This window comes from Cannabis sativa, chromosome 6 (assembly GCF_029168945.1).
Source record: "Cannabis sativa cultivar Pink pepper isolate KNU-18-1 chromosome 6, ASM2916894v1, whole genome shotgun sequence".
NCBI lineage: Eukaryota > Viridiplantae > Streptophyta > Magnoliopsida > Rosales > Cannabaceae > Cannabis > Cannabis sativa.
Genome location: NC_083606.1, coordinates 1929212 through 1957120, shown reverse-complemented (window position 1 = coordinate 1957120; position 27909 = coordinate 1929212). Strand labels below are relative to the sequence as shown.

General features: G+C 33.0%; 3 protein-coding genes across 8 annotated transcripts; all 3 read right to left on the bottom strand.

Annotated features, from left to right (window-relative positions):
* Positions 1-150: 150 nt before the first annotated feature.
* LOC115725199 (mitogen-activated protein kinase kinase kinase 20-like) lies at positions 151-7009 on the bottom strand. Of its 4 annotated transcripts, XR_009688177.1 has the most exons (6): positions 5985-6911; positions 3883-5457; positions 3732-3799; positions 3608-3658; positions 3302-3359; positions 151-3208 (listed from the first exon to the last, which is right to left on the bottom strand). XR_009688177.1 is itself a non-coding variant. In XM_061116825.1 (5 exons), exons 2-4 carry the CDS (start codon positions 4949-4951, stop codon positions 3629-3631), a joined length of 1167 nt encoding a protein of 388 aa, XP_060972808.1. In that variant the 5' UTR covers positions 4952-5457; positions 5985-6911; the 3' UTR covers positions 151-3359; positions 3608-3628. The 4 variants fall into 4 exon arrangements, 3 of the variants coding, with proteins under 3 accessions (XP_060972808.1, XP_060972807.1, XP_060972806.1); XM_061116825.1 differs by having other exon boundaries at positions 151-3359; XM_061116824.1 differs by lacking the exons at positions 151-3208; positions 3302-3359 and adding an exon at positions 6931-7009 and having other exon boundaries at positions 3521-3799; positions 5985-6040.
* Positions 7010-12701: 5692 nt separating this feature from the next.
* On the bottom strand, positions 12702-14227 carry LOC115725747 (large ribosomal subunit protein eL22z). The gene is made up of 3 exons (XM_030655352.2): positions 14086-14227; positions 13274-13519; positions 12702-12991 (listed from the first exon to the last, which is right to left on the bottom strand). The coding sequence occupies exons 2-3, from the start codon at positions 13504-13506 to the stop codon at positions 12847-12849; spliced, it is 378 nt and encodes a 125-aa protein (XP_030511212.1). The 5' UTR covers positions 13507-13519; positions 14086-14227; the 3' UTR covers positions 12702-12846.
* A 2016-nt stretch (positions 14228-16243) lies between these two features.
* Positions 16244-22704, bottom strand: LOC115694708 (probable glutamyl endopeptidase, chloroplastic). 3 transcript variants are annotated; one of them, XM_030621795.2, is made up of 12 exons: positions 22417-22704; positions 21223-21578; positions 19641-20628; positions 19312-19440; positions 18926-19225; positions 18382-18840; positions 18236-18301; positions 17993-18053; positions 17752-17901; positions 17459-17596; positions 17017-17327; positions 16244-16538 (listed from the first exon to the last, which is right to left on the bottom strand). In XM_030621795.2, coding segments are annotated over exons 2-12 (2922 nt in total). In that variant the 5' UTR covers positions 21542-21578; positions 22417-22704; the 3' UTR covers positions 16244-16537. The 3 variants fall into 3 exon arrangements, with proteins under 3 accessions (XP_030477655.2, XP_060973721.1, XP_060973720.1); XM_061117738.1 differs by having other exon boundaries at positions 21223-21572; XM_061117737.1 differs by having other exon boundaries at positions 21223-21541; positions 22417-22681.
* Positions 22705-27909: the final 5205 nt, after the last annotated feature.

The following is a 27909-nucleotide window of genomic DNA, read 5'->3' as shown; positions in this document are numbered from 1 at the left end:
AAAGAGTGCCCATTTATTGATTTATTAAAATGGTGAAAAGAAGTGCAATATGGTCATTTTCAGAAACAGAGAACATCAGAGAATTATACTGTCATTGACATTATGCACCAAAAAGATTAAACACCCAATCATAATGTCAAATTTCCACTCTTTACTCCTTAATCTTAGATAACAAATGTCAGACAAATGAGTTTTGTACAATAATTTAGAGATTTGTCACTAAATTTGGTACTAAACTTTACAAGAATCTAAAAATTATAACTAAGAATTGAGACAGATATTGAGCATTGTAAAACTTGCTCAAATGCCTCATCTCAGTACTGTGACATATTATTCTAAATAATGAATATTATTAGGTGGCCAATGAAATCAACTACCACAGCACTATGAAGATTAAACCAAAGAAACTAAATATTACATACCAGAAAAGATCTGTATATCAAATCCCATGCATATCTCGGCTTTGTTCTGCTCTTGAAAATCCGAAAACATTGTAAAGCAAGAGATTCAGCTTCCAAGGCAGATGAAGGTTGAGCTGAGCAACTTCAATTTTACAGGTCCAACTGACCTCATCAGTAGAGAAAGGAGCAATTAATGTAAGTAAAGAGTTTGTTTCTACTGATCATGCTATAATACAATAATAATGAATTGAAGAGCTGAAATAGTCACATCAGAAAAAGTACCTCATGGAAGCTCCAAACAGGAACTTTCTCAGTGGCTCTCCTCTTTATACTGATTTCTCAATATTCCTGAACAGACATGTTTTCTACTGCTGAAATGATATTGCATACTTGCATAGTGCTTTATACTGTTAAAATGGTGAAAAGAAGTGCAATGTGATCATTTTCAGAAATATTAAGTAAGCAAAAGAAATGTAAAAGAAGCAGAGAACATCAGAGAATTATACTATACAGTGGTTTGGTTTGGCCAATACCCTTCAAAATTTAGAGCATGACCTGTATCCAATTCCAAGCTTTTCCACTGTGTCAGAACCATTATTACTCTTTTCATTTCTATTTAACAATTACAATCCAAGTAATGAGCCTCATCACAGTATTTATCAAATAGAAACCACTTCTTTATAAAATTCTATACAACCTCCTCACCTCACGTACTTTCTGATTGAAAGCTTGTGTTTAGAAAGAGGGAAAAAATGGTTAGAAGGGGGGGGCTGCACTCGGTAGAGCTGCCTACATACCCTTTTCAGGGATCAAGCCCAAATGTAGTTCTGTCTTCCTGCATGAGTATTTGTTAGAAGTAGTGTGTGGAGAAGAGTAAACAAAATAAATGTAAAGAGAATAGAACAGTAGTTTGGAGTTTTAAGTGTGATACTGCTTAAGATGAATAACGTTCCAGCTATTTTTGATGTTGCGTTTGGAGTTTGTATGCTCCATTACCAACTACCTAAGTGATTAGGTTGGAAGACTCTTCAAAATACCTAGTCTCCCACCTTGAATGATCGAGTGCTAGCGTGCTTGTTGTTGCTAGACCTATGAGTTTATTCTCTGAGTACTCTAATTCTCTAAACCTCAAATATGTTACAATATACTTTACATTTTAAACCTCAAATCTGTTACAATATACTTTTAAACCTCAAATAAATCTATACTAAGCAATCTTACTCTCTAAACCTCAAATCGGTACTAAGTACTCTTACTTTCTAAATCTTAAATCTATACTAAATATTCTTACTTTCTAAATCAAATCTGTACCAAAGTGTTCTTACTTTCTAATCTCGAATCAGTACCAAAGTAATCTTACTTTCTAAACTCGAATCTTCACCAAGTAATTTTAATTTTTGAACCTCAAATTTGTACCAACTATTCTTACTTTCTGAACCTCAAATTTGTAATAAGTACTCTTACTCTCCAAACCTCAGATACATAGCTTGCACTCTAATTTCTGTCCAAGATTATAACCTAAGTAGTGAACTTCATCGGTATTCATAATTGTTTCCCGAGGCACTAGTAAAGCTTTGGAGACGACTTAATGTGTGAAGTCCTTTTCCAACTTATACAAATCCATTGAAACCACTTGACAGTGTTGCTATGAGGATTACACACAATATAGGTTAACAAACAAGGCCAAAAAGATGAAACTTCAAACTCACAAGGGAAGAGTGCATCAAAATAATCAAAGAGCACATGCATTGAAGAATAAAGTTAGTCATGGAAAGATCACAAAATAAGATGTATGAAGCAAATGATAAGCAATGTCATGACTAAACAAAACACAAAGCTGACAGAAAAAATGACCAAAAAAGTGAAACATATGTGATAAGAAGAAACCTGACCACAAGCTATTAGACACATAAACCGATCGAATTTCCCAACCTATTCCCCTTGTAATATATCCTAATCATAGAAACCAAACCACTATACCAAAGCTAGTCGCTTAAGGAGCAATTCAACCACAAATTAGGTAGCCTTCTTAACGGGAAAGAGTGGTGTGTGCGATTGTGCCTCATGGGAGCCGCAACGGCCCCCTCCCTCCAATTTTTTTTTCCACTCTCAACTCATTTATTATTTCACCATGCACTGAGGAACCCTTCACCCTTTGTTCTTATGATTTTTGATGTTGTAGGGGTAGTAGAAAGGTTAGCTTTTCCCTTTAAACTTTTTAATATTTCATTTTGTACGGGAAAGCTTTCACTCATCGATGCACAGTAGCCATCTTAACAAGTTGGTGCATTGTGTGATTGTGCCTCATGGGAGCAACATTGGCCCCCTCTCTCAATATTTTTTTTCTCTCAAATCCTCCCCATCACAGCTTTCACTCTAACTGCGGTGCCCAACTCACCTTTGCAACCGTCCTTAACATAGGCGTCGCTATGCAAATGATAATTACTTAGAAAATAGAGAAAGAAATACTCTCAGTAAATCATCCAAATAACTAGTAATCAGGTCTTTCTATAGAAAATGGAACCACAGTTTCAGCAGTGAATAATAATCAGCTAGGTGTCTTAAATAGAAATAACATAAACCGATCATAAGATTCATAAATATGATAAGTGATACTAACCATAACACTGAGCTAAAATTATGCAGATACTAACGACTTTTTCTTTGCACAAAACCAAGTGAATTCAAAGTTTTGATTAAATAAAACCTGTTTGTGCTTCAGAATGGTGTGTTAGTTATAATGACTAGCAAACAACCGTCTCAGTAGCCAATGCAGTGTTTCTCTTTGACTTCCAACACGATGTCTGCTGCAGTACGATTCGATCATTTAGAATTTAGTAAGTATGAGTTAAATAACACAAAAACCAAATAATAATCAAAATTAAAATTAAAATGCTAACCTTCTCCAGTTGAGCATAAAGGTATATAGCTTCTCTAACTTACATGTTTGCTCTATACCTATAAATGAAATAAATACAAGTGAGATAATTAACATAAGAGTTATTACACAATCCTAGTAAATTCTCCAACATATGACAAAACAAAAACTAAAACACAATCAAAAGAAAAGCAGCATAAAATCATTCTATTCGTATTCCTTATCTTATGTACCTAAGTCTGAAAATCCAATTTAGACTTTCAGAAGCAGAATTTTTCCATAAAGTTTTGATGAAAAAATCTAATTGTGTTACCAGATTTTTATTTACCTTTTGCTCTAAGCTAATTGATCAGATTTTCTTTTCGTCTTCCTCCCCACTCTTCAAAAACAAACACAACTTTTCAGCATAAAAACAAAACAAAAATCCAATCATTAAAGAATAGCAAATGAACCTCTTCAAGAGCATTTGGAGGAGTTTCTTTTTCACTTTCTTCATCTGTGGGTACCATGCTGCTCATACCTGCATATTTAAGAAAAACAGTCACAATATCTATTAACCACAAAACAAAAAGAAAAAGCTTTCAAAACATGGAAAATACTTACCTGATCCATGTTGCTTTTGTTCTACATTGCTTATTTGGGAGATCCAAAGAGGAAAGTCAAAGGGGCATTTAGGTGAAAATGGTAAAGTAGTTGTTTCTTCCTCTTCCTCTTCCTCTTCTACTACTTCAGCATCTTCCGGTAGAAGAAGAGTGTTATCATCACTAACGCCTTCTCCAATGATTTCTTGGGAAATCCAGTTAGGAAAATCAAGTAGACACCTCGGAGATGATGTTGAACTAGTCTTGTTGTTATCAGACTCATTATCACATTCACCAACCTCAATACCAGTAACAAAGGGGTGATCCAAAAGCATCTCAGCTGTCCATCGCTTCTTAGGGTCCTTAATGAGACACTTGCTTAGAAAATCTTTACCTTCTTCTGACAGTTCTTGTGGAATCTCGGGGAGCTCTTCTCCTCCAATTCGTAGTAACAATGCCCATTGATTTTGTTGAGGGTCGTTCCATATAGGTTTTCCAGTATACATCTCAGCAACAGCACAACCCAAAGCCCAGATATCCACAGGGTAATCATACTCATTCTCATTTACCGACTCGGGAGCCAAATACATTGGAGTGCCTCTTAACTCCCTTGATGATTCCACTTTACCTTTCTCTGAAGCTTCCATAGCTAATCCGAAGTCACATATCTTAGCATTTCCATTTTGGAAAATAAGAACATTGTCGACCTTTATGTCACAATGTATAAAACCTTTAGAGTGTACAAAGTATATTCCATTGAGTATGGATTTGGTGTGTCTGCGAATGTATGGTTCCAGTAATCGACCTCCATGTTTCTTCATCTCATCAGATAAACTTCCTCCCGTGGCAAACTCCAACAACAGATTATAATCATGCTGCTCCTTCTCAAAAGTTTCACTGTATCCATAACAGCGAATTACTTCGGGACAAGTTCCAATTTTGTCCAGAACATAGCTCTCATTTTTTAGAGCTTCAGCACCATATGCTCCACTGGTTTTGACAGCCAATTCCAAATCACCATCTTTGAGTACTGCTCTATAGACAGTAGCAAAACCTCCTTGCCCTATCACTTTTCCACGAATCCACTTCATACTGATGAATAACAAAACAAATCGAAATAAAGAGAAGAAACATGTTTTTACATATATACATAGAACTCAGTACACATTTGTCTAAACAACAATCCATTCATTCATTTGAGGGAGTATTACAACAATTTATCTTTGTATGACAGAATACATCTTTTTGAAGGCAGAAAGAAACAAATCAAAGAATAATATATTCTTTGTTTGTGAGAAAGGATACATTTTTTTGTATGAATACAAAAGAAAACTATAATACAATAATAAAAAAAACACTAAACATTAGAAACAGTGAATGAACAAGGCAAGGTCTTGAGGTGCACAAAGTCAGATTCAACAGCAGTCACATTCAATAGGAGTCACATTTAACAGCAGTCACATTCAACAGCAGTCACATTCAACAGCAGTCAGATTCAACAGGAGTCACATTCAATAGGAGTCACATTCAATAGGAGTCATATTGAACAGTAGAGATCAGTTATTGAAAATAACAGCTGCAGCAATAGCAAGCTTTCCTGAAAAAAGATGAAAGAGAATACATACATATATACATACATACATATTATCAGAATTAAACAGTCAGTCTTCTATAAAACATAAAAGAAAAGAAATACTAAAATCACATAATCAGCCATAAAAATTGTTCACAACTTCTCTAAGCAGGTTATGAGTTGAAAGTATTGTCCATTTTGGTTCAAAACTTATCTGTAAAGGGTAAGTATTCAAAAATTGTTTTTAACTTTTCAAGACATTGTATTAGTTGAGAGTATACATTGAAGAGTTTTCTCTTTACAGAAATATAATAGAAGAATTGTGTGAAAGGAGAACTACAAGCATGAGTATATCTTATATTATTACAAGTTCATCCACAAAGAAGCAACAAAATCTTCATCCAATTTGGGACACAAATTCTAAATCTTAGAACTAAACATTTTGACAAACCTAATCGTTCAAATGAGTATCTATCTGGATTTAAGAGAAGGAAAAATGAAAAAAAAAAGAATTGGATAATAGGTAAATCATATCATTACAAGGAATGTACCTGTGAGTGAAGTGATTGTGTTATCTGGCCACCCAATCGTTGAAACGAGTATGTATCTGGGTTTGAATTTCAAATATATGATTGAAAATTAATTGGAAGATTTTATTCATTTTTACATAAAAATCCCAAAAAAGGAAACTTTCTAAGCTATCTTTGTGTGATTGTGTACCCCAATCAATCGTTGAAATCTGGGTTTGAATTTCAAATATATGATTGAAAATTAATCGGAAGATTTTATTCATTTTTACATAAAAATCCCAAAAAAGGAAACTTTCTAAGCTATCTTTGTGTGATTGTGTACCCCAATCAATCGTTGAAATCTGGGTTTGAATTTCAAATATATGATTGAAAATTAATCGGAAGATTTTATTCATTTTTACATAAAAATCCCAAAAAAGGAAACTTTCTAAGCTATCTTTGTGTGATTGTGTACCCCAATCAATCGTTGAAATCTGGGTTTGAATTTCAAATATATGATTGAAAATTAATCGGAAGATTTTATTCATTTTTACATAAAAATCCCAAAAAAGGAAACTTTCTAAGCTATCTTTGTGTGATTGTGTACCCCAATCAATCGTTGAAATCTGGGTTTGAATTTCAAATATATGATTGAAAATTAATCGGAAGATTTTATTCATTTTTACATAAAAATCCCAAAAAAGGAAACTTTCTAAGCTATCTTTGTGTGATTGTGTACCCCAATCAATCGTTGAAATCTGGGTTTGAATTTCAAATATATGATTGAAAATTAATCGGAAGATTTTATTCATTTTTACATAAAAATCCCAAAAAAGGAAACTTTCCAAGCTATGATTTTTAACATTCAATCGTTGAAATCTGGGTTTAAAATTTCAAAAATATGATTTTTAACATTCAATTTCAAACATAGAAATAGAAAGAATGAATCAAATTTGTAAATGGAAAGAGTTTGAGAAGGGAAATGTACCTCAAACTCAAAAAAACCGCGCCAAGTTTCTTTTTTTGTACCAATAAACCCTTGATTGTAATAAAATTTAAAAATAATTGCATTAAAATGTAAAAATGAAAACTGCTTTGAAATGTAAAAATGAAAAAAATCCTATATAATACAACTTAAATTGCATTAAAATTTTTGGTTGTAATAATTAATACGATATATTGTTTTATTCAAATATATTGTTATTTATTATTTAATACAGTACTCAAGGTACCAAAAAAAAAAAAGAAAACTGCTTTGAAATGTAAAAATGAAAAAAATCCTATATAATACAACTTAAATTGCATTAAAATTTTTGGTTGTAATAATTAATACGATATATTGTTTTATTCAAATATATTGTTATTTATTATTTAATACAGTACGATTCTTATACAATCTAGGAGTCTTTAAAATTTAAAAATGACATTTAATGGGATTTGACTGTCAAGAATGAAAATTATTTTAAGACTTAGATTTAGCTGCCACCACATCACTATTATTATAAGATTATCTGTATGTCTTTAGTTTTTTCGTGAGACTATATGTCCCGAATTTAATAGAGGTATATATTAAGAAAATAATAGTAAAAATAAATATAATTTATATATATTTATCATATTTTATAAAAATACAAGAAAATAACCAAAAAAAACTACATAAAAATAATAAAAAAAATAATATTAAAATAAAAAAATATAAATATATATACATATATAAATAACAAAAAATTAACAACAAAATAACAAAAGTATACAATATAAAAAGACTGTATTTTATGTAAATAAAATTTAAAAAATTGTAAAAATATTTAAAATTCTGTACGATATTATTTTTGTAATTGTTTTTGTATTTATTTTTTTTTTTATATTATCCCTTGAGGAAATTATACTCTATACCCTTTTTATATTGTCCTCTTTTATTTTTACCTTCTTTTTTAAAATCTATCATTTTTACCTCTTTTTTTAAACATTGTACCAATTTCGCCCCTGTCACTTCAAGATACTCTCCATGTGATTCTCTTATGTAAGGGTATTTTGGGTACAATACATATGAAAAGAGGTATGTTTCAAATAAATATAAAATTAGATGTAAATTTGATTAATTAATGAATAAAAGAGGCATTTTTCAACTTACCCCTTATCCCTTCCCATAAAGACCAAAAGTGGGCATTTTAAGGATCCTCCAGGCCCAACTATTTTATGAGACTTACGGCCCAAACCTTTTAGTCTTTCAAGAAAGGAGAGGCCCAAATGATTTTTTTTCAAAAATTTCTCCCACATGGTTACCATTCTCCTTACGAATTGGTTGTCAGAGCTGTAAAAATCCCAAAAAAGGAAACTTTCTAAGCTATCTTTGTGTGATTGTGTACCCCAATCAATCGTTGAAATCTGGGTTTGAATTTCAAATATATGATTGAAAATTAATCGGAAGATTTTATTCATTTTTACATAAAAATCCCAAAAAAGGAAACTTTCCAAGCTATGATTTTTAACATTCAATCGTTGAAATCTGGGTTTAAAATTTCAAAATATGATTTTTAACCTTCAATTTCAAACATAGAAATAGAAAGAATGAATCAAATTGTAAATGGAGAGAGGTTGAGAAGGGAAATGTTACCTCAAACTCAAAAAAACCAATACCAAAAAATGGCGCCAATTTTCTGTTTTTTGTACCAATAAACCCAGTTCATATATATGTATATATATAGTACGGATGCGTAAGACTTAGGCTTCAATGATTTATATTAATTAAAAATAATTATTATATATTTTAAATCAAATGAATGATTTTAAATCAAAGTATTTGTACGAGACAAAAATAATAGGTGATGTTTTTCATTCTACAAAAATTTGACACATTAGTTAATTATAACATTTTTTTTTTTCTTTTTTGAAAATTTACACATTATACCTAAAAATGAATTTATCATTTTACAGATTTAAAAATATAAAAATAAAGATGGCGTGTAAATCAAGCAAACATCATTAATTTAAAACCCCAAGAAACCGGGTTACACCCGCCAAATATTATTTTGAGGAATTCTATTTTTTTCAAAAAAAAAAAAAAGATTTGAACTTTATTATTAGAATAAATATAAACTTAAATAATTTTTAAAAATTACTCTTAATATTTATTTAAAAAAATTTCCTCACATTATTTTATGTTAATTTTAATACTTATTTTAATTTTATTTTCATAATTTTTTCTAACTCATTTATATATTTTTCTTGTTTTTTTCTAAGAAAATTTCATATAATCTTTTTATCATAATATTTAAAATATAATTTTTTTTTTTTGTTTAATATATATATTTTTTAAGAATATGAATTGAAAGAAAAAGTTAAAAAAAAAAATTAGTATAATTAAAGATATAAATTAAACCGTATCTTTGATTAGAAAACTGTTTCGACAATCTTAAAAGGAGGAAACCCCTTAGGACAAGGAGAGGATAGATGGATGTGGACTTTGGAGTCCAATGGGCGATTCTCGTGTAAATTGGCATATCTTGCTCAGGCTTCAGAAAGAGCTGGTCACTGTGAGGTGGCTCCGTCGCTTTGGAACAAGTTTATGGAATAGTAAAATCCTAGAGAGGCATAAGATTCTTTAGTGGTGTATCCTATCTAAGGCGCTCCCTGTTAGATCAGAGATTGGAAGAAGATTTCAGATAGAGGATATGAGATGTCCCTTATGCGGATTGAGGGAGGAATCTATAGAACACTTATTTCTTTCGTGCGATATGGCACTGCACCTGTGGCGCTCTTCACCATGGGGCATTTATCCTGTCTGTGACAATGGTATTCGTGTTTGGGACTGGATTAAATTCATTTTTTTTTTTTTTTGAAAGAGGGTTAAATTCATTTGGAATCTTAAAAATAGGGGTATCTGAGCTGAGGATGTCTTTCTTTTTGCTTCGATTGTTGTTGACACCATCTGGAGAGAGCGCAACGAAATTGTACACAATAATAATCCCCCCGATGTATTGAAATGTATTGACCTTATTTACACTTCTTTTGCAGAGTTACGTGCTTCTCTTGTGCCTAGCCCAACTCCGACCTTGAGGGAGAACTAGAATACACCTCCTCTGGATTGGATTAAAATGAATTGTGATGTTAGAGTGGGCCTAGAAAGTATCTGCATAGTGGTCGTAGCTAGGAATCACCTGGGTAAGGTGGTTCGGATCCACGCGACTCGGTTGGATTTCACGGATGTGTTATGTGGATAAGCAGCGGCCTGTTGTTTGGCTATCTCTGCGGCGATGGATTTAGGTTTTAGATTTGTAATTGTAGAGAGTGACTCGAGACTAGTGATCAATACTCTCAATGGGAAGGAGTCTCATTGGGCTATTGAGAACTATGTCTCATTTTGTATTAAGTCCTCTCCTTCCTTTATATGTTGTAATTTTATGAATGTTACTAGAACTTGTAATTATGTTGCCCATAATATGGCTAAGTGGGCGTTTACACACCAGTTGTACGACTGCTTTTCGGTCTCCTCCTTTTTGGAAAACCTGTTTTGTAATGACCGGGAGGTCTAACTATTATCTTTTATTTAATGCATGATTATGCTGATTTTCAAAAAAAAAATAAAAATAAAGATATAAATTTATATAAAAAAATTATTAAAATAGGATGTCTCTAAAAATTATTGGGGTATAAATAAAATTTTTCTTATTTTTTATTTTTATTTTATACATTTTCTATTCAGCCCTCAAAGCATAAACTTAAAACCAAAAAAAAAAAACATAATTCTAAACAATATATATTATTTTTATTTTCTTTCTTTGTATTTTTATTTTTTTAATGAAAAAATATATAAAAAATGATATTTTTCAAAAAAATAAACGGTGAAAAAATAGGAGTGTATTCTACAATTTCTTATTTTGCCACGTATACATGTGGCGTCCACCATAGCACTTATATTATTCTTTTCTTTCTTTATTAAAAGTATATGCAGCTATTTTTGAAGGACAAAATCAGTTAAGGGGTGCTTTTGTTGTACGAGACCATAATGGTCTGCTCATTGATGGCCATGCGAAGCTGCACATGGGCAATATTGCTCCGGCTGTTGCTGAAGCTTTGAGCTTTCGGGAAGCTCTAAGTTGGATTAAAAACCAACCGCCTAGTTCTGTTTGGGTGGAGACCGATTGTCTTCTGGTCGTTCAAGCATTAAGAAGTTCAACTAGCTTGTCTTCTTATTTTGGTTGTGTGTTTCAGGAATGCAAAGTCATGTTGGCTAAGTTAAGTAATGTCTATTTTTGATTTATTAAGCGATCAGCTAATAGAGTCGCTCATGAGTTTGCAAGAGCGTCTTTATTTTATCCTGATTGTATTTTCAATATGAAAAATATTTTAACTGAGTTGTTACCTATGTTGGTAACTGAATTTGAAGGTTAATAAAATTTGATTTTCCTTTAAAAAAAAAAAAGAAAAAAGAAAACACATGAATAAAATTACAATTTAATTTTGAATTAAAAAAATCGAATTGAAAAAAAGAAACCATTGTCCTCAAAAGGATAGAGTGATTAAATAATAAACATTGTTATGAGGTACAAATGTGCTTAACACTATTATAAGATAGTGTCTTATAATTAATTAGCAGTTTTTATAATTTTTATTAAATTAAAATAAATAAAACCTGATATTACATTATATTTTACGAATATACTAGACAATATAGATGTCTTTTAACATTTATCTAAAATAATAGAGAGAGCTTTTTGATATTTGACTATGTCAAAGAAGGAATCCCACTAATTTATGCTTATTTTTATTAATTTAGAATGTAACTATGCTTTCTTGAAAAAAAATGTAATTATATTTTTGCTAAAAACAATACATGTAATTATTTTTTTAAAATGAGTTCTACCTTATTAGTTGATATTTCAAATGAATTCTACCTTATTAGTTGGTATTTCAAATGAGTTCTACCTTATTAACCTAACATTAATAAATCCATATATATTTTTAAAATGTACTAGACCTTTTGATTGTTTTTAATAAACTTGTTACCTATCCATAAATATGAAATTAAAATTAAAAAATATAGAAAGAAAATTAACAAAATTTAAAAATATGGCCACACTAATATGAGTTGTCCCGTACCAATATTTTAAAGGGCAATCACAACACAGCCTTTCACATTTTCGTGTCGTGCTCAAACTCGTATCATATTTTACTCGGGCCAACACATTTTTCATAAATGGCAACAAGTGCTACAATTGCTATTGATTCAAAGAGTTTCCAACAAGAAAGAGCTTTTCTTACCCTTCTCTTACTTAATATCTTGATATAATAACCCATGGTTGGAACTAGAAGACTCATGCCAAGACAATGAGTAGAAAACTAGACATGTAGCAAGTAATTTTCACAGAACAATTCTAATGCTAGTAAGTTTGTAACTAAAAGGAAAAACAAAGAGGGCCAATGATAAGTGCAGCTTAATATTTTTGTCGTAAAATAATGCAAATTGTGAATTGGAGGAAGTCTCGATCCATTAACAATCAAACACATAGCCTACCACCCTCCACGGTGTAATATCGCTATTAGTACAATTAAGTATCAAATTCTGTATAATAACTTTTAAAGAATATCGTTAACCAATAGTGCTAGATACCACTTGTGCCCAATAGCAATGGTATAACCAAACTCTAATCCTACTTTTCATTGGTAATATGGGCAGTGCTTTTACATGAACAAATAACATATTAAACATGTTGATATAAAGCACTATAGAAACATAGAAGAATTAAAAGATAGCAATAGATTGAAAACATGCAATTATATTCTCATCAGTCATCAACAAAATTGTGAACCAAAATAATTTTCAGTGAAATCTCAAAGAAAGGAAAATCTGGCAACTTGAAATTAAGTTCGTTCTTACAAATAAAATATTACAGAGGTTTGTTTAATCTTCCTCCTCACCCTCGTTCTCAGCAATATTGAAATACCTCAGTTCATAAACATTGCGGTCCTTGTTTGATGAGATTACCCGGAGCCAATCGCGAACATTGTGCTTCTTCAAATACTTCTTGGTCAAGTATTTCAAATACCTGAACAAAAACAACAGCATCATCAGACATCTCAATTCATAAATGAACCAAATCCACACACAAACTTAAAATCATTTTAACACAACAAATCCAATGGTTTTCACTTCTTAAAGGTATGTATATCCATTAGAAATGCATTACTCAAACAATGCATGTAAAGGGTCCTCTTTGAGACAGGACAAATCTCCCAAATGAACCGAAGTTCTATTTTCGCTAGACAATTACACATTTAATAACAACAACACATCAACTTTCAACAATGGCAGAACAAATGAATGATACCTCTTGGAAAAATTACTGTCAGATGTAACAGTAATCTTGCTCTTTTCGCGGGTAACAGTGACAGAGTCACCGAGAGCGCCTGCCTTGCCACCAACCTTAATCCTCTCCTGGAGAAACTTCTCAAGGGATGCAATATCCATAATCTTGTCTTCCACAGGCTTAGCACAATCAATTGTAAATGTTGCTCCCTTCTTCTTCCCTCCTTTCGGAGCTGCTGCACTTCCTCGACTCATATTTGCTTCTTCTCTACCAAAACAACAAACCAAACTAACTCAACATCATGTCTCTTAAACCACATCTAAGCTCATTTTAAGCTTGTATTATTATGCACAAAGAACAAATTACAAACACCAATTAGTTACTCAATCTGTATAAAAATGACATTTTTACTGGCATTGAATTAGCAGAGCCCCATACCAGAATAAACAATACATATATATATATATCCATAATAAAGCGTTAATTTCCCAATCCAATGGTTCAGATGGTTCTTAAATCGTAGCCTTTATTTTGAAATGAGAATGAAATCACAGAATTTCCTACTCTAATTTTCAAAGGCAATAATCAAAATCGCAAATAAAATAGTGTAAAAATCAGAAAAAATATGTCCTTTTCCCATAAATTAAATCGTTTAAAATAAAAATCGTTGCTTTAGTATTCATATCAATGGTTCTTAACTAAGTTTTAGTTTCTCGTCAAAATCGTCGTAGCCTGTATCTATTTTGATATGAGAAATGAAATCACAGTGAATAAATTCCCAAAGAAACAATCTAAATCGCAACACCAAGAGAGGAAGACAGAGAGAGAGTTACCGTGGCCGCAGCTAGGGTTTGAGTCCGAGAGGAAGTAGAAGAAGATAGGGTTAGGGTTTTGGTTTTGGTTTTTAAAGTTCCATAAGACCCTAACTTTCCTATATTACTAATAATCCCTTAATTTGTTTCTATTTGCTTTTTTATCCGTTTTTCTAAAACATCTAACATTTGGGTCCTCTGTTTTTTAATGGATATATCAACCAAGATTATATTATATTGCAAAAATGTTATAATAATTTATTTGAATTTAACCGTATTTTTTTAATACCTTACTAACTTACAAAGTCCTAGTTTATGAGAATACTACTATCAACTCCTCTAATATATCCTTTAACTTAATTTTAAACGTGTTTAGCGTACCTTTTAAAAAAGTTAAAAATTTATTTTTTAAAAAATATTTTGCTATAAATGTATTTGGTAAGCAATTAGAAAAAGAAATTTGATTTTTGATACACACATTAGCCAGGAGGTTTGCCTAGAAGCAGCCACCCTTGAAAGAGTGTGTAATAGCTCACTGATCGAGCGCTCTTGCGCCAAAGATGAACGAGGCTAAGCGATTTGCTAAAGCTGTGGGATGAACGGGGTTCCTCTACAAGGTTCATCCACGGAGGGTGAGAGGAAAGGTTCCCTTTTTTAGGGTACTCCCGAGAACAGATCCAGTGGAGACGGGGTGGGGCCTATAGCTCAGAAGATTAGAGCACGTGGCTACCTAAATTAATAGAAATTAGACCTAAGACAATTCCAAATAAAAAAAACTTCAATCATTAGTTGAAATCAATAACCTAAACTAAAATTGGACAAACTTCTAAAAGGTAAGTTTTTTTTTTTTATTGTCCAAAATGCCCCTTCCATAACAAAAATACATTTTCTCTTCTCTTCTCTTTTTTCTTCTCTTTTCTTTTACGCATTCTCATGCCCCAAACTAATTTTCTCTCTTCTTCTCAAATAAATTATCAATTGTACAAGATTTTGGCACTAAAATCTTGTAACAAATACATTTATCGGTTGAAGAAAACAAGTAGGTTGACATTGTAAAGAATTGGAGGGAGCCAATATCCATTTTCAAGAAAATAATGGATTTAGTATATTTCTTTGATTCTTGTTGTTATTTTTTTGTTTTGATAATTGAGAATATTATTTAGATGATTGATTTGTGCTTTATTAGTGAATTTTGTTGGGTTTTTTTTTTTTTTGCTAGAAATCGAATTTAGGTAGAAATTTGCATTTCTTGGTTTTTTTTTTTTTTTTTTTCATTTTGTCCGATTATTTACAATCCTACTTATAATTAATATTACTAATTAAGAATCAAATTAGTATTTTCCTAACATATATTTAATTAAGAGTATTTTACAAGTTCAAAGGTTATACATATGATGAATTATGTTCTTCCTTTTTATAGATTTTGTTAGAAAATGTAAATAAAAAATTACTTTGTAATAGTCCCATATTTATTATAAGTGATTTTTTCACAACTTCAAAAAATATTTATATGTACATAAATATAATTATAAATCAAAAAGTTAATATATTTATATATATAATAATTATATAGAAATATTACACCACAAATATACCATATAAACAAAAAAAATCATAATGGACAATTTCAATCAAAATAAAAACTATAAACTAAGAAAATTGAATTTAAAATTATTAAATTAGTATCTATGTAATGAATTAAAAAAAGTAGGTATCCATTTCATTTTATTAATTAGGTAATAAATAATATAAGTTAAAAATATAATGACTTATTAATTCCTAATAGTTATTTCTAATTCTCATTCTAAAAAATGATTATTTTTTTCTTAATTTTTTTTCAAAAAAATCCTTGTCTAATAAATAAATACTGTTAATTAATTTAATTGTAATGGCATATTTATAATAAAGTTAATATGTCAGGACTATTTATTTGATAAAATTAAACCTTCCTTAAAGGTTGACATTTGTACTCATTTTTTAAAATATTCTACTTTTAAACAATAAATAGTATTAGTATTTAGTAATTAAATACACAATTTTAAGATATTTTGATTTTTGAAAAAACATGTATTTTGAAAAATCTTTAGTACACTTACTTATTATCACTAAAAGGTATATTAACAATATAAGAGTGTAATATTTTGAAAACTCTAGCTATTTCAAGTACAATCCAACAAAATGCTCTAATTAATTCCCTTGAGAAACTTCATTATTGGGTAAGCCATTATCATCATCATATGTTTTGTTATTCTACACCAAACTTGATCAATATCAATGGGATACAAGATCCAATTTACATATTCAGAAGAAAATCACCTTTTGAATAGTCAGTCAACTATACAAGTGACACTTTTTCTTATTAAAAAAAAAAGAAGAAGAAAAATAGAGCAGGCCCCTTCCCAAGGTAGCAAAGGTTATCTTTGCTAGCATAAGTTATTGTGTCTGTGCTCATATACTTGATCTTGGAGCTTATTCTGCATTATATTATTATATTAGAAGAATAACAAGAGATTGGTATAACCCACAAATGATTTTCAATATTGTTCTAAACAGAAGAAGAAGAAGAAGAGAGCATCTCCAAGGGGCTCCCTAATAGTGGCTCTGTAACTATAGCTCATTTGGAAAAACTATGCTCCAACCACTATCAAATTGATTCTCTCTATTTTGGATAAGTGGCTAAAGAGTTAGCTATATGTGGAGAGCTCTCCCTATTCATTTTTCCAAATATTGCACAATTACTACTTAAAATAAGGAGTATGGTTGGAGTGAGATGAATAAAAGTTCCTAAAATTAAATTGTTAGCTATTTTAGTTCGAATTTAGCTAAAATATAAGGAGTCCCTTGGAGTTGCTCACTGGTTGGTTATATATACTCCCACAGATATTAGAGACAGAAAAGATAATAATAACATTAAGAAATTGTGAAAGAAGTTTTGATGAATAACTTACTTACCATAATAATGACCTTTGTCTTGAGGGGAACACTTCATCCTCGAAATTCGACTCTTCTGATCCTCCACCTCCGCTAGTAGCGACTGCTTTGGTTTCAGAATCTGCTCCAAGGCCCACATTTTCTTTACTCCCATCTACATCTACATTTACATCAGTGGCATTGGACACGCAATATCTTTGCAACCATCTATCTGTTTCCCAGAGTACGTGCATGATGCTTTCTCGTGAGGCATAACCGTGGCTCTCAAAGGGAAGAATTACTAGACGGGAAAGAGCACCGTGCCCTTTCAAAGCGTTAAAAAACCGATCTGACTGCATGAGGATGAAGATACAGGATAAATGTCAAGCTTACAATTGGGATAAAAGAAAAAGAAGGATAATGTGCATTCAGCGAAAGCTCAAAGATTATCCTCTAGAAAAAAAAGAGAGCAGGATCCTTTTACCTGCATCGTTAAAGTTCCTGGATTATTGTCCTCTTCTCCATGGATTAGCAAAATTGGTTTCTTAATTTTGTTAGCTGACATGAAAGGGCTCATCTCTACATAAGTATTAGTAGCCTCCCAAAGAGTTCTGTCCTCGTTCTACAGCAATAAATTGAAGAATTCAGACCATAGAGAGAAAGAAATATAAAACTTAGGAAAATATTATTACATGACTAAATTTTAAAGCACGTATACAGTCATCTGCAAAATAATAAACAATGGTAACATATTGGGTATCTAACTGGTGTCCAAACCTGGAAACCGAAAGGAGTAAGTGTTCTGTTATAGGCACCGGAGCGAGCAATTCCACAACAGAAAAGATGAGGGGCATGTGCCAATAGGTTTGCTGTCATGAAAGCACCATAGGAATGTCCTCCAACAGCAATTTTGTTGGGATGTGCCACCTAATAAGCATAGTACCAGAAGAGTTTAATTTGAAAGAGTCGAGCTTCAAATCACAATGTAAGAGAGCAGGAAATAAAATGTAAAGCTTACTCCACGACGGATAACTTCCTCCACAGCAGCTTCTGCACTTGCAACTAATTGCTCCACATATCTGGTCAAAACATATTTTGTTGATATCCAATGGAATGAATAAATCAAAAAGCTTAAGTACTACAAATTCTTGAAAGCAAATGATCTAGCAGAGGAAACTTCATCGTCATTGAACTTTTTTATGCCTTTCCTTATTGGCCACTAATCACATCCATATTATTCATTAAGGGAAAATCAAAATACCTATCATTCGCTTCTTCATCACCCTCACCAATAATTGGAATAGTTGGTCCCGATAGAATTGCAAACCTGCAAAATTGGAGCAATAAAAAAGTTGTCAGAAAACATATTATAATTATAAGGTGCAATATAAGTGAAGTAATCCTTGCCTTCTGGCTAGCCAAAGGAGGGCTGATGTAGGACCTATGCCAGCAAATTCATTAGGAGAGCCTCGGACTTGGCCAGCAGCATCTTTGCTTTTAAACTCCCCGGGGTAAGACCAGATCAAACATGGAAGAGGCCCATCTTTTGACGGATCATAGCCAGGTGGAAGATATAACGTTGCAGTAAGTTGAACACCATCCTTTCTCTGGTATCTGACCATCTCTTTCTGCAATGTTTCCAACTGCGGATACGGATGAGGGAAATTTGTAATTTGATGCGCTTTCTTTTCCGGCCAGCTCATGATATAATATTGAGTGTTTTCAGTTTTTGACTCCTTGGAAGTCAATATTTTCAACTGATCAACAAGCAGATCTCCTTCTTTCTCATCAGACATTAGGGCCACAACCGTCTCAAAATACTTTTCTTTGTCACTCTTCCATATACGTTCTTTGTTACCTGTGCTTCTGAAAGAATTTGGTTTAGACCACTGTTGCACCAGTAATAGTTTTTGTCGATAAAAGATACGAGTTAATTTTAAAAAACACATACATCTCAAATAAATCTAGGAATGGGATGTTTCCTTCTGGTGTAGCACCACTTCCATTAAGTAAAACATAAGTCCCATCATCATTTTCTTTCTTTATCTTAGCAATCACATAAGTCCCTGCAGGAGTTCTCCGCAACATGGGTGAGCCAGGATCAGAGTAAACATCTTCTGATGACCTATCAAATAGGATACGAGGGCTGACATCTTTTGATCCAGGAGAAATTACCCAAGTTCTGATTTTTCGTGTTTTGTACCATGATTCATAAACTAGCGCTAGTGAATCATCACACCAAGAGATCCCTCTGTTGAGATAAAACAATTATAGCATAAAAACATATTCTGGGTTACCATTTAGAAAACAAAAGAAATGATTAGATGAAATTCAAACCCGTAACGAAGATCTAGCTTGTGCAGGATTTCTGGCTCTTCACCATTAAGTGGTTCAGCAGGTTGTATATAGACAATATCACGTGGAGAAGCTTCAACCTTAGCATCTCCACCATCTTGAGTCTCAACCCTAAATTTCAAGAGTTAAATAGTTATAATCGTCTGTATATGCAAAAGCACGAGCGCGTGCATAAATTGTTTAATAATCAGAAATCTACTAAAGACCTTTGTGGACTCTACAAATGAAATTGGGAAAATGCAGTTGGACGTTATCATAACAATGATACAAGTTTGATGCAGAGTATAAGCATATTGTTTTGCAATAGATACCAGTATAGCGTAGATGGTTTATCTGCTCTCCAATTTAGGGAGCGCATCCCTTTTCGCACACTACTGGTTGTAATTGGGATATCCTCTGCAAGAGGCAGATCACAAAGCTCTCTAACAAACCTTCCATCAGATGTCCAGAGATCCACCTTCTTGGGAAATCTTCCACATGGTACAATGAAAGAGTATGGACGGTGAATCGAAGAAATTAAGGTGTACTTTTGATCAGGAGATGGATCCATTGATGTATATACAGCTGGGGAACCAAATTCCTTCACTGTCCCATCCAAGGAGGCCAATACCAATTGACTTGTCGCATAGTAGTCAAACAAATCTGCATCATACTCGTCCTTAAGCAAATCCTGGAAGGTTCTAACTTGAATAACATTCTTTTGCTCATTAGATTGTATCTTTGGGCCAACAGGAACAATAGGTTTCTTAGGAGGGTCTCCCCGAGATAAGGGTATGGTGGAAACTAATAGAGTTGAGTTGTCCAACCAAACAAAATTGTCAAAAACTGCATTCAAATAGATATCTGGATTCTGAATCAATGGCCTAGCTTTTCCTGTTTCTATGTCAGCAACCCATACCTTGAGCTTGCTAGTACTGTTTTCTTCCTCATCAACTCGAATACTGAAGGATAAATGTTTACCGTCTGGAGACCAAGTAACAAAATTGATCTTAGCACCATCGGGGAAGCCATGAATCTCTTTCTCTGGCCCTAACGTACCATCTGGCATTAACTGATGGATCCCAATTCCTGTATAAAATGACATACGGCTTCTGGTATTACATTTCCCATCAATGCGAATTCCAGCCAATTTTTCTTCGGGTCTTGCTAGTTCTGCCAAAGGAGGTAAGGCTCTCCGCTTAAGAAATAGTATTTTATCTCTGTGAGGTGAGAATGACAATGCAGGAAGAGGTGGGGCATCAACAATGTCTCTAATCTCTGGTGGAGGAAGACGATATCCAACTTCTGCTGTGGAATCATCTATAGATCATTTGAACCCGGAAAATGTCAACAACAGTTTATCGTAAATTTATTATCTAGTAACAACATTGTTGTGCAATGCAAACTATCAACTCAAACTCAAAATGTTACGAACACAACACACTTAATAAAAGCAAAAAAAAGTTTCAAATTCACCACAACAAACCAAAAAGCCTAAAAGTCAAATTTTTACTTCCAGTTCAACTTATTCAACTCTTACTCCTTAATGAACTCAAACTCTATTCAAATGTAGACTCAACAAAATCAAAGACGTCGAAGCACTTCACTTCATTTCATATGAAAAATCTAAAATTCAACATCAGCCTTGGAATCATCTATATATCTCATCTGAAGTCGAACTATTAACTCAAGCTCAAATTGTCACAATCACAATACACCTAATAAAAGCAATAACACAAGAAAACCCCCAAAATGCAGAATTTCAATTGAATTCATTAAAGTCTTACTCGTACTCCTCAATGAACTCAAATCCTTTTCAAATAAACACATAACAACATCAAAGACCATGAAATCACTTAACTTCACTTCACTTCAAATTCTAAAATCTAAAACCTTTGATTTGAATTACAGTACCTTGGTCATCAGCCAGAGCAGTAGCTGCAGAAGAAGAGGAGGCAGAACCATTGGAAGCTCCACCAGGGGTGGCATTCTCAGCGGCAATCGCGCTAAGAGGAACGAGATTTCGTAGTCTGGAGGAAGAGGAGGTCATGGTGGCCATGGTCCTCAGAGAGCAGCGGCGAGGTCGACGGCGGGAGAGTAAAGAGGAGGAGAGATGAGTGTGTTTTGAAGAGATGGAGAGGAGAGAGAGGGGAGAGATGGAGGAGAGGAGAGAGAAACGGTGATAGAGTTCATTGAGCTGAAGCTGAAGCTGGAGCACGTCTCTTAAGCCCATCTAAACTCATTTTTTAAGGGTAAAAAATCAGCTGAAGCTTGTATTATGCACAAACAGAGAACAAATTACAAACACAAATTAGTTAATTACAGTTAAAATCCCACACCCAATCTGTATAAAAAGACATTTTACTGGCATTGAATTAGCAGAGCCCCATACCAGAATAAACAACATTTATAACAGATATATATATATATATATCCAGGGCATTGCTATTGGACACAGTGGTGGTGCCCAGCACGTAGCACCTTATGATTAGTTAGCGATATTCTTTTAAAACTATTTTCTTAAATTATATAGAACCCGATACTTAATTACAACAATAACGAAAAGAGAATTGCTAAAAGACACCACTGGTGCCTAGAACCATCCTCGGTGTCATACCGCTATTGGTGTAATTAAGTATCGGGTCCCATAATAGTTTTTCGGCAATATCGCTAACTAATCATACTCAATAGCAATGCTCTAACGATAAGCACCAATGGTGCCTTAGCAATTCTCTATCCATAATAAAGGGTTGATTTTTACTATGTGGGCATCTTTAAATTAGTCTTTCATCAATGGTTCTTAACTAAGTTTTGATATGAGAAATGAAATCACAGTGAATAACTTCCCACTTTAAATTTCAAAGGAAACAATCAAACTCGCAAACAAAATACTGTAAAAATCAGAAAAATATGTTCTTTTCCCATAATTTAAATCGTTTAAAATAGAAATCGTTGCTTTAGTATTCATATCAATGGTTCTTAACTAAGTTTTAGTTTTCTCGTCAAAATCGCCGTAGCCTGTATCTATTTTGATATGAGAAATGAAATAACCCAAGGAAACAATCTAAATCGCAACACAAAGAGAGGAAGACAGAGAGAGAGAGTTACCGGTGGGTGCAGGTAGGATTTGATTTGAGTCGGAGAAGAAGATAGGGTTGGGGGTTTTGTGCAGACCCTAACTTTCGGATATATTACTAAAACATCTAATATTTGGTTGGGTCCTCTCAAGTCTCAACCAAGATTATATTATATTGCAAAAATGTTAATAATAATTTTCTTTCTTGCCATTTTTACTTATTTGATACTAATTAATTTTTTGTTTTGCAGATATATTGGGAGACAAATACATTTTAGTGATTTGTTTACATAAGTTGCAATGTTAATGTTGCTGCCTATAAATTAGTTTAGTATGCTTTTAAGATAGATTATAAATTTTTATAAATGGAAAGAATTATTAAATATTAAATATATACTTTCGTGTTTGGGTATAAAGATAAGGTTATTCTTAGGTGTGTTTAGTGTGTATCTTAAGATTGGATATCCTCCCCTTGTGTATAGTGTTTTCTGTACACATTTATTATACAATCAATAATAATAAAAGCTTCATTTTACTAATATGGTATCAGATATTTCCCTTTAGGAGACTAAATCCCCTTTTCTCAGGTCTGCTCTCCTTTTTCCGGATTTGGCCGGTTCTTCAAACGGCTCATTGGAACTTCAACTGCTCACCGTCTTCCATGGCACAATCTCACCGGTTCTCTGCTCCTAACTCCAATCTTCCGTTTGCTGCTGCTTCCATTGTCAGCAATGTCCTCGCCAGTTCCACCACTACTCATGTGGTGTCCTCCGTCAAAGCTTCGATCGTTCAAGAAACAATTCCTCCGTCTATCGAAGCTCCGATCGAGCCACCTACTGCGGGTCTCGATCTTCAACACGTCATCCCGTCTCCTTTTCCAGATGCTCGTCCCTCCTCCGTCGTTCCTCTTCCTGTCGAAACCGCTTCCATGGATGCTCTGGCCATACCTTCAAGATCCAATCCTATTGTGACTATTGGTAACATTTCTCTCCCTCACCTTGGTTCACACAGTGCTCACGATCCCGTTTCTTTGCATCCTCCTTCTCATGACTGTCCAGCCAATGAAGACAATCCATACTTCGTTAGCTCCGGTGACCATCCCGGGTTGATTCTTGTGACACCACCTCTGTCCGACCATAATTTTCACCAATGGCATCGAGATTTTTCATTTAGCTCTCGGAGCTAAGAACAAAACTGGTTTCATTGATGGTACCCTTCCTCAACCCGATCCTACTAGTCATCTCTTCCATTCTTGGACTCGCTGCAACCAAATGGTAATGTTTTGGATTATTCATTGTGTTTCTTTGGATATTAAGAGCAGTATAATGTTTCTTGATACTGCTCATGAGATGTGGACTGAGCTTACTAACCGTTTTAGTCAAGAAAATGGACCTTCTCTTTTTGAACTTCAAGAATCTCTTATAGATTTACGCCAAGGAGATGAATCTGTCACTGCATATTTCACCAAGCTTCAGGCTATATGGGATGAGATCAATGAGCTTCGACCTCGTCTCCCTTGCACTTGTCAAGCTTCTGCTGATAACACCAAGTTTCAGAATCAAGAAAAGGTGTTTTAGTTTCTTACTGGCCTCAATGAATCATACCAGGCGGTTCAGGATCAAGTGTTAATCACCAAACCCTTCCCATCCCCATCGAAGGTGTTCTCTACTATCATTCAGCATGAGTGAAAAAAGAAACTTCGTCTTCTCCCGAACCTCATTGCTGCCACTTCATCTTAGCCATCAAATCCCCCTCACAATAAAAAGTGTGACCTTTTTGCACTCACTTTCAGAAAGTAGGCCACTTAAAGGAGAAATGTTATGTTCTCTATGGCTTTTCTCCTGGTTATTTTGACAAGCGTAAATATGATTCTACACAGCGCTCCACTTCGGATCGGGATTCCCAAGTCAAAGGACCGGCTGTAATCAAGCTTTCGCTTCTCACTCTGTCTCAAACAAACTTGCTTCGTTGCAACAAATGATCTCTCAACTTACTCAACATATTCAACATGTTCAACAGATACAATCAACGGTTGATGTCAACACTTCAATGGCATCTAACCTCACTAGTAAATCTGTATTTTCTCTAATAATATCTAAATAGTTGATAGCGGTGCTACCCGCCATGTTTGTTTTGATAAAACATGTTTGACTTCTTTTTATACTATTCCTAGTGCTTCGCATATCACTTTACCTACTGGTATAAAAATTCCTATTATTAAATCTGGTATTATTCACATAAATGCTAACTTTTGTTTAACTAATGTGCTTTTTGTACCTGATTTTCAGTTTAACCTCTTGTCGGTTACTTATATAGTTCAAGATCCAAAATATTCTGTAATATTCTCACATTCTAGTTGTTCTATTCAAGACACGAGTCGAAATCTATAGATTATGATTGCTAATCGGGTTGGACAACTTTTCTTTCTTCAACAAGAAAATAATACTACTTGTAATTCTTTTCAAACTAGCATATCTTGTAATGATGTACACAAATGACATTTACGCTTTGGACATCCCTCCTTACGGATTACTAAATCCTTGAATAAAATTCTTCATTTTAATGATTCTGACTCATCTTTGTCTCCTTGTCATGTATGTCATTTAGCTAAGCAAAAAAGACTACCTTTTAATTCGGCTAATAACGTGGTCCCTACTGCTTTTGACTTAATTCATTTGGATATTTGAGGTCCTTTTCACAAAACCAGCATAGAAGGTTATCGATATTTTCTTACTATTGTTGATGATCACACTAGATTTACTTGGGTTTAAATGCTTAAAAATAAATTTGATGTCAACATTATTATACCTCAATTTTATGCTTATATACTCAAACAATTTTCTATTTCCATTAAAGGCATACGATGTGATAATGCGAAAGAACTAAACTTGCCATCTTTTTTTACAATTAAAGGTATTCTTCCTTATCACTCTTGTGTTGAAAGACCACAACAAAATTTTGTTGTTGAACACAAGCATCAACATATATTGAATGTCGCCCGCTCTCTTGCTTTTCAATCTCGTTTATCTCTTGGGTATTGGAGTTATTTTATTAATACAACTGTTTACTTGTTAAATCGCACACCATCTGTTTTACTTAACCTTAAGTCTTCTTTTGAGTTGTTGTATAACAGGTTACCTTCATATGATCATCTCCGTACCTTTGGTTGCCTTGCCTATGCTTTCACCTTGGACAACTCAAGGCACAAATTTTCTCTGAGATCTCAAGCTTGTGCATTCATTGGATACCCAATTGGTATGAAAGTTTATACCCTACTTGACCTTAAAACACATCAAATATTTCACTCTAGAGATGCTATTTTTTATGAACATATTTTTCTCTTAAAAATACATGTTCTAATGATAATATTGATGCGTTTTTTTTCTAACGCTAATGGTTCATCTAGTAGTCTTTCACATGCTCCTCTCAAAGTTGCGGTACCTGGGCCTATACACCATCCACCGCTGCCCGAACATGTGGCCACTCCAGCCATTACTCCTGCCGACATACAACCACCACCCGCAGCTATTCCAGCCCCTTCAAGTGGCCCCAACATCACTAAAAAGTTTGGACGGACGATCATCCGTCCACCTCATCTCCAAGACTACATTTGTGAGTTTTCTACCTCACATCCCATTTCAAATTTCATCTCTTATGACAAATTTTCTCCTAAGTTTTGTGCTGTCATTTTAAGTGCCTATTTGGTTTCTGAACCAACTTCTTATTCCCAAGCTTCTAAATTTCCCGTGTGGGTAAAAGCTATGGATATAGAAACTATTGCACTTATAGCCAATAAAACTTGAATAATTGTCTATCTTCCTGCTGGCCACCATTTCGTTGGCTGTAAATGGGTATATAAAATAAAAGTAAAATATAATGCCCAAGGTGAAATTGAAAAGTTTAAAACTCGCTTAGTAGCCAAAGGGTACTCCCAATAATTTGAGATAGATTATCTTGAAATTTTTGCTCCCGTAGCAAAGTTTAATACCCTCAAAGTTCCCCTTGCTCTTGCTGCCATTAATAATTGGTAACTATATCAAATGGACATTAATACTGCTTTCCTCCATGGTGATCTAAATGAGAAAGTTTATATAGCACTTCCTCGCAGTTACAAACACCAAGGAGACCTTCCTCCCAATATTGTATGCAAATTACATAAAAGCATCTATGGTCTCAAATAAGCCTCCCGATAATAGTATGCCAAACTTAGCTCTACTTTGGTAAGTGAAGGAACAATCCTCTTCAGATCACTCTCTTTTTATTAGATTTTCTAACCACACCTTTCTTTTTGAAATAAAATTGCAATTTTGAAATAAAATTGAGATTAGGCTAGTTTTTTCTTTTTTTTTTTTTAGTTGGATAAGCCCAAATACAAGCCATCTTAAATTTGTAAGTGGACAAATTCACCAACCTTTGATCTAAATTGTCCAAACGTGAAATAATTGGCATTTCTATGTGGGCCCAACACCTAATGATGCATCCTTTGAAGTCTATTATAGCCACGAGTTAGTAAAGTAGGGCCCATAATCCACTAGATTTGCTGTTGACTGGGCCCACAAACGGTTTCGTTTCGTTAGCAAGTCAATCACATCAAAGCCCACCTTTGGGCCCACATATGTTAATGCACAATAACGTACAAAACCAATAATTTACTATTTACTCTAATTATTATCAATGTGAAATACTCAAAAACACATTTATTATTTTTTATTTTTCGAAAACTGTTTACCATATTGTGTGATACAGAAAGACATTAGAGTACAAATCAAAATGTACCATTTTATTTTTTTTTTTTATCAAACTTCAAAAATGTCTATATTAAATTCCAAATCCAGCTCATAAATGGTACTTGCTTAGACTTCTAACATTATTTTAATTTACCTTTCTATTATTTTTCACTAAGTGAGATTACAAATACAAAAGATAAAACAATGGTCTAAGTTGGTATATGTCCTTAGGAATCTATTCAAATTAATTAGTAATTTAGGGCTCACGTGTAAAATTGTAAGAAAAAAAAAGTGTACTTATGCTATAATTAGTAGCAAAGATAGCTTTCTTTGAAAAGTTGATAATATGTTAACTTGGAAATTTATATTTCTTTTCATAGCAAAATCCAAAGCAATGGAAAAGTAATTCCTACAATCTTAATTCTTATTAAAATATTGTGAAATGGTTAAAAAAAAAAGACTTTTAAAATTAGGAAGTAATTTATTTTAGAATAAATAATTTTTTTTTTTTTTTTTTATCTTCAATGATATTTGTAGAGTTTGGTCTCTTAGATTATTTTTTCGAAAAAAAATCTATGTGTATCAATATTTTTTAGAACTAATCTTTCAACGTTTAGAATTATTATACTTAATAACTGTTAGCTTATGTTAATTAAATATACCTTCATTTCATACTGTAATTAATAATTATAGGGGATTTACATTTGTCATCGTATAAATAAATTATTTTAAAAAGTTAACAAAACAACTCAAAATAGCATATTTGCAATAATTACTAAGTTAGGTTAATTAGTATTC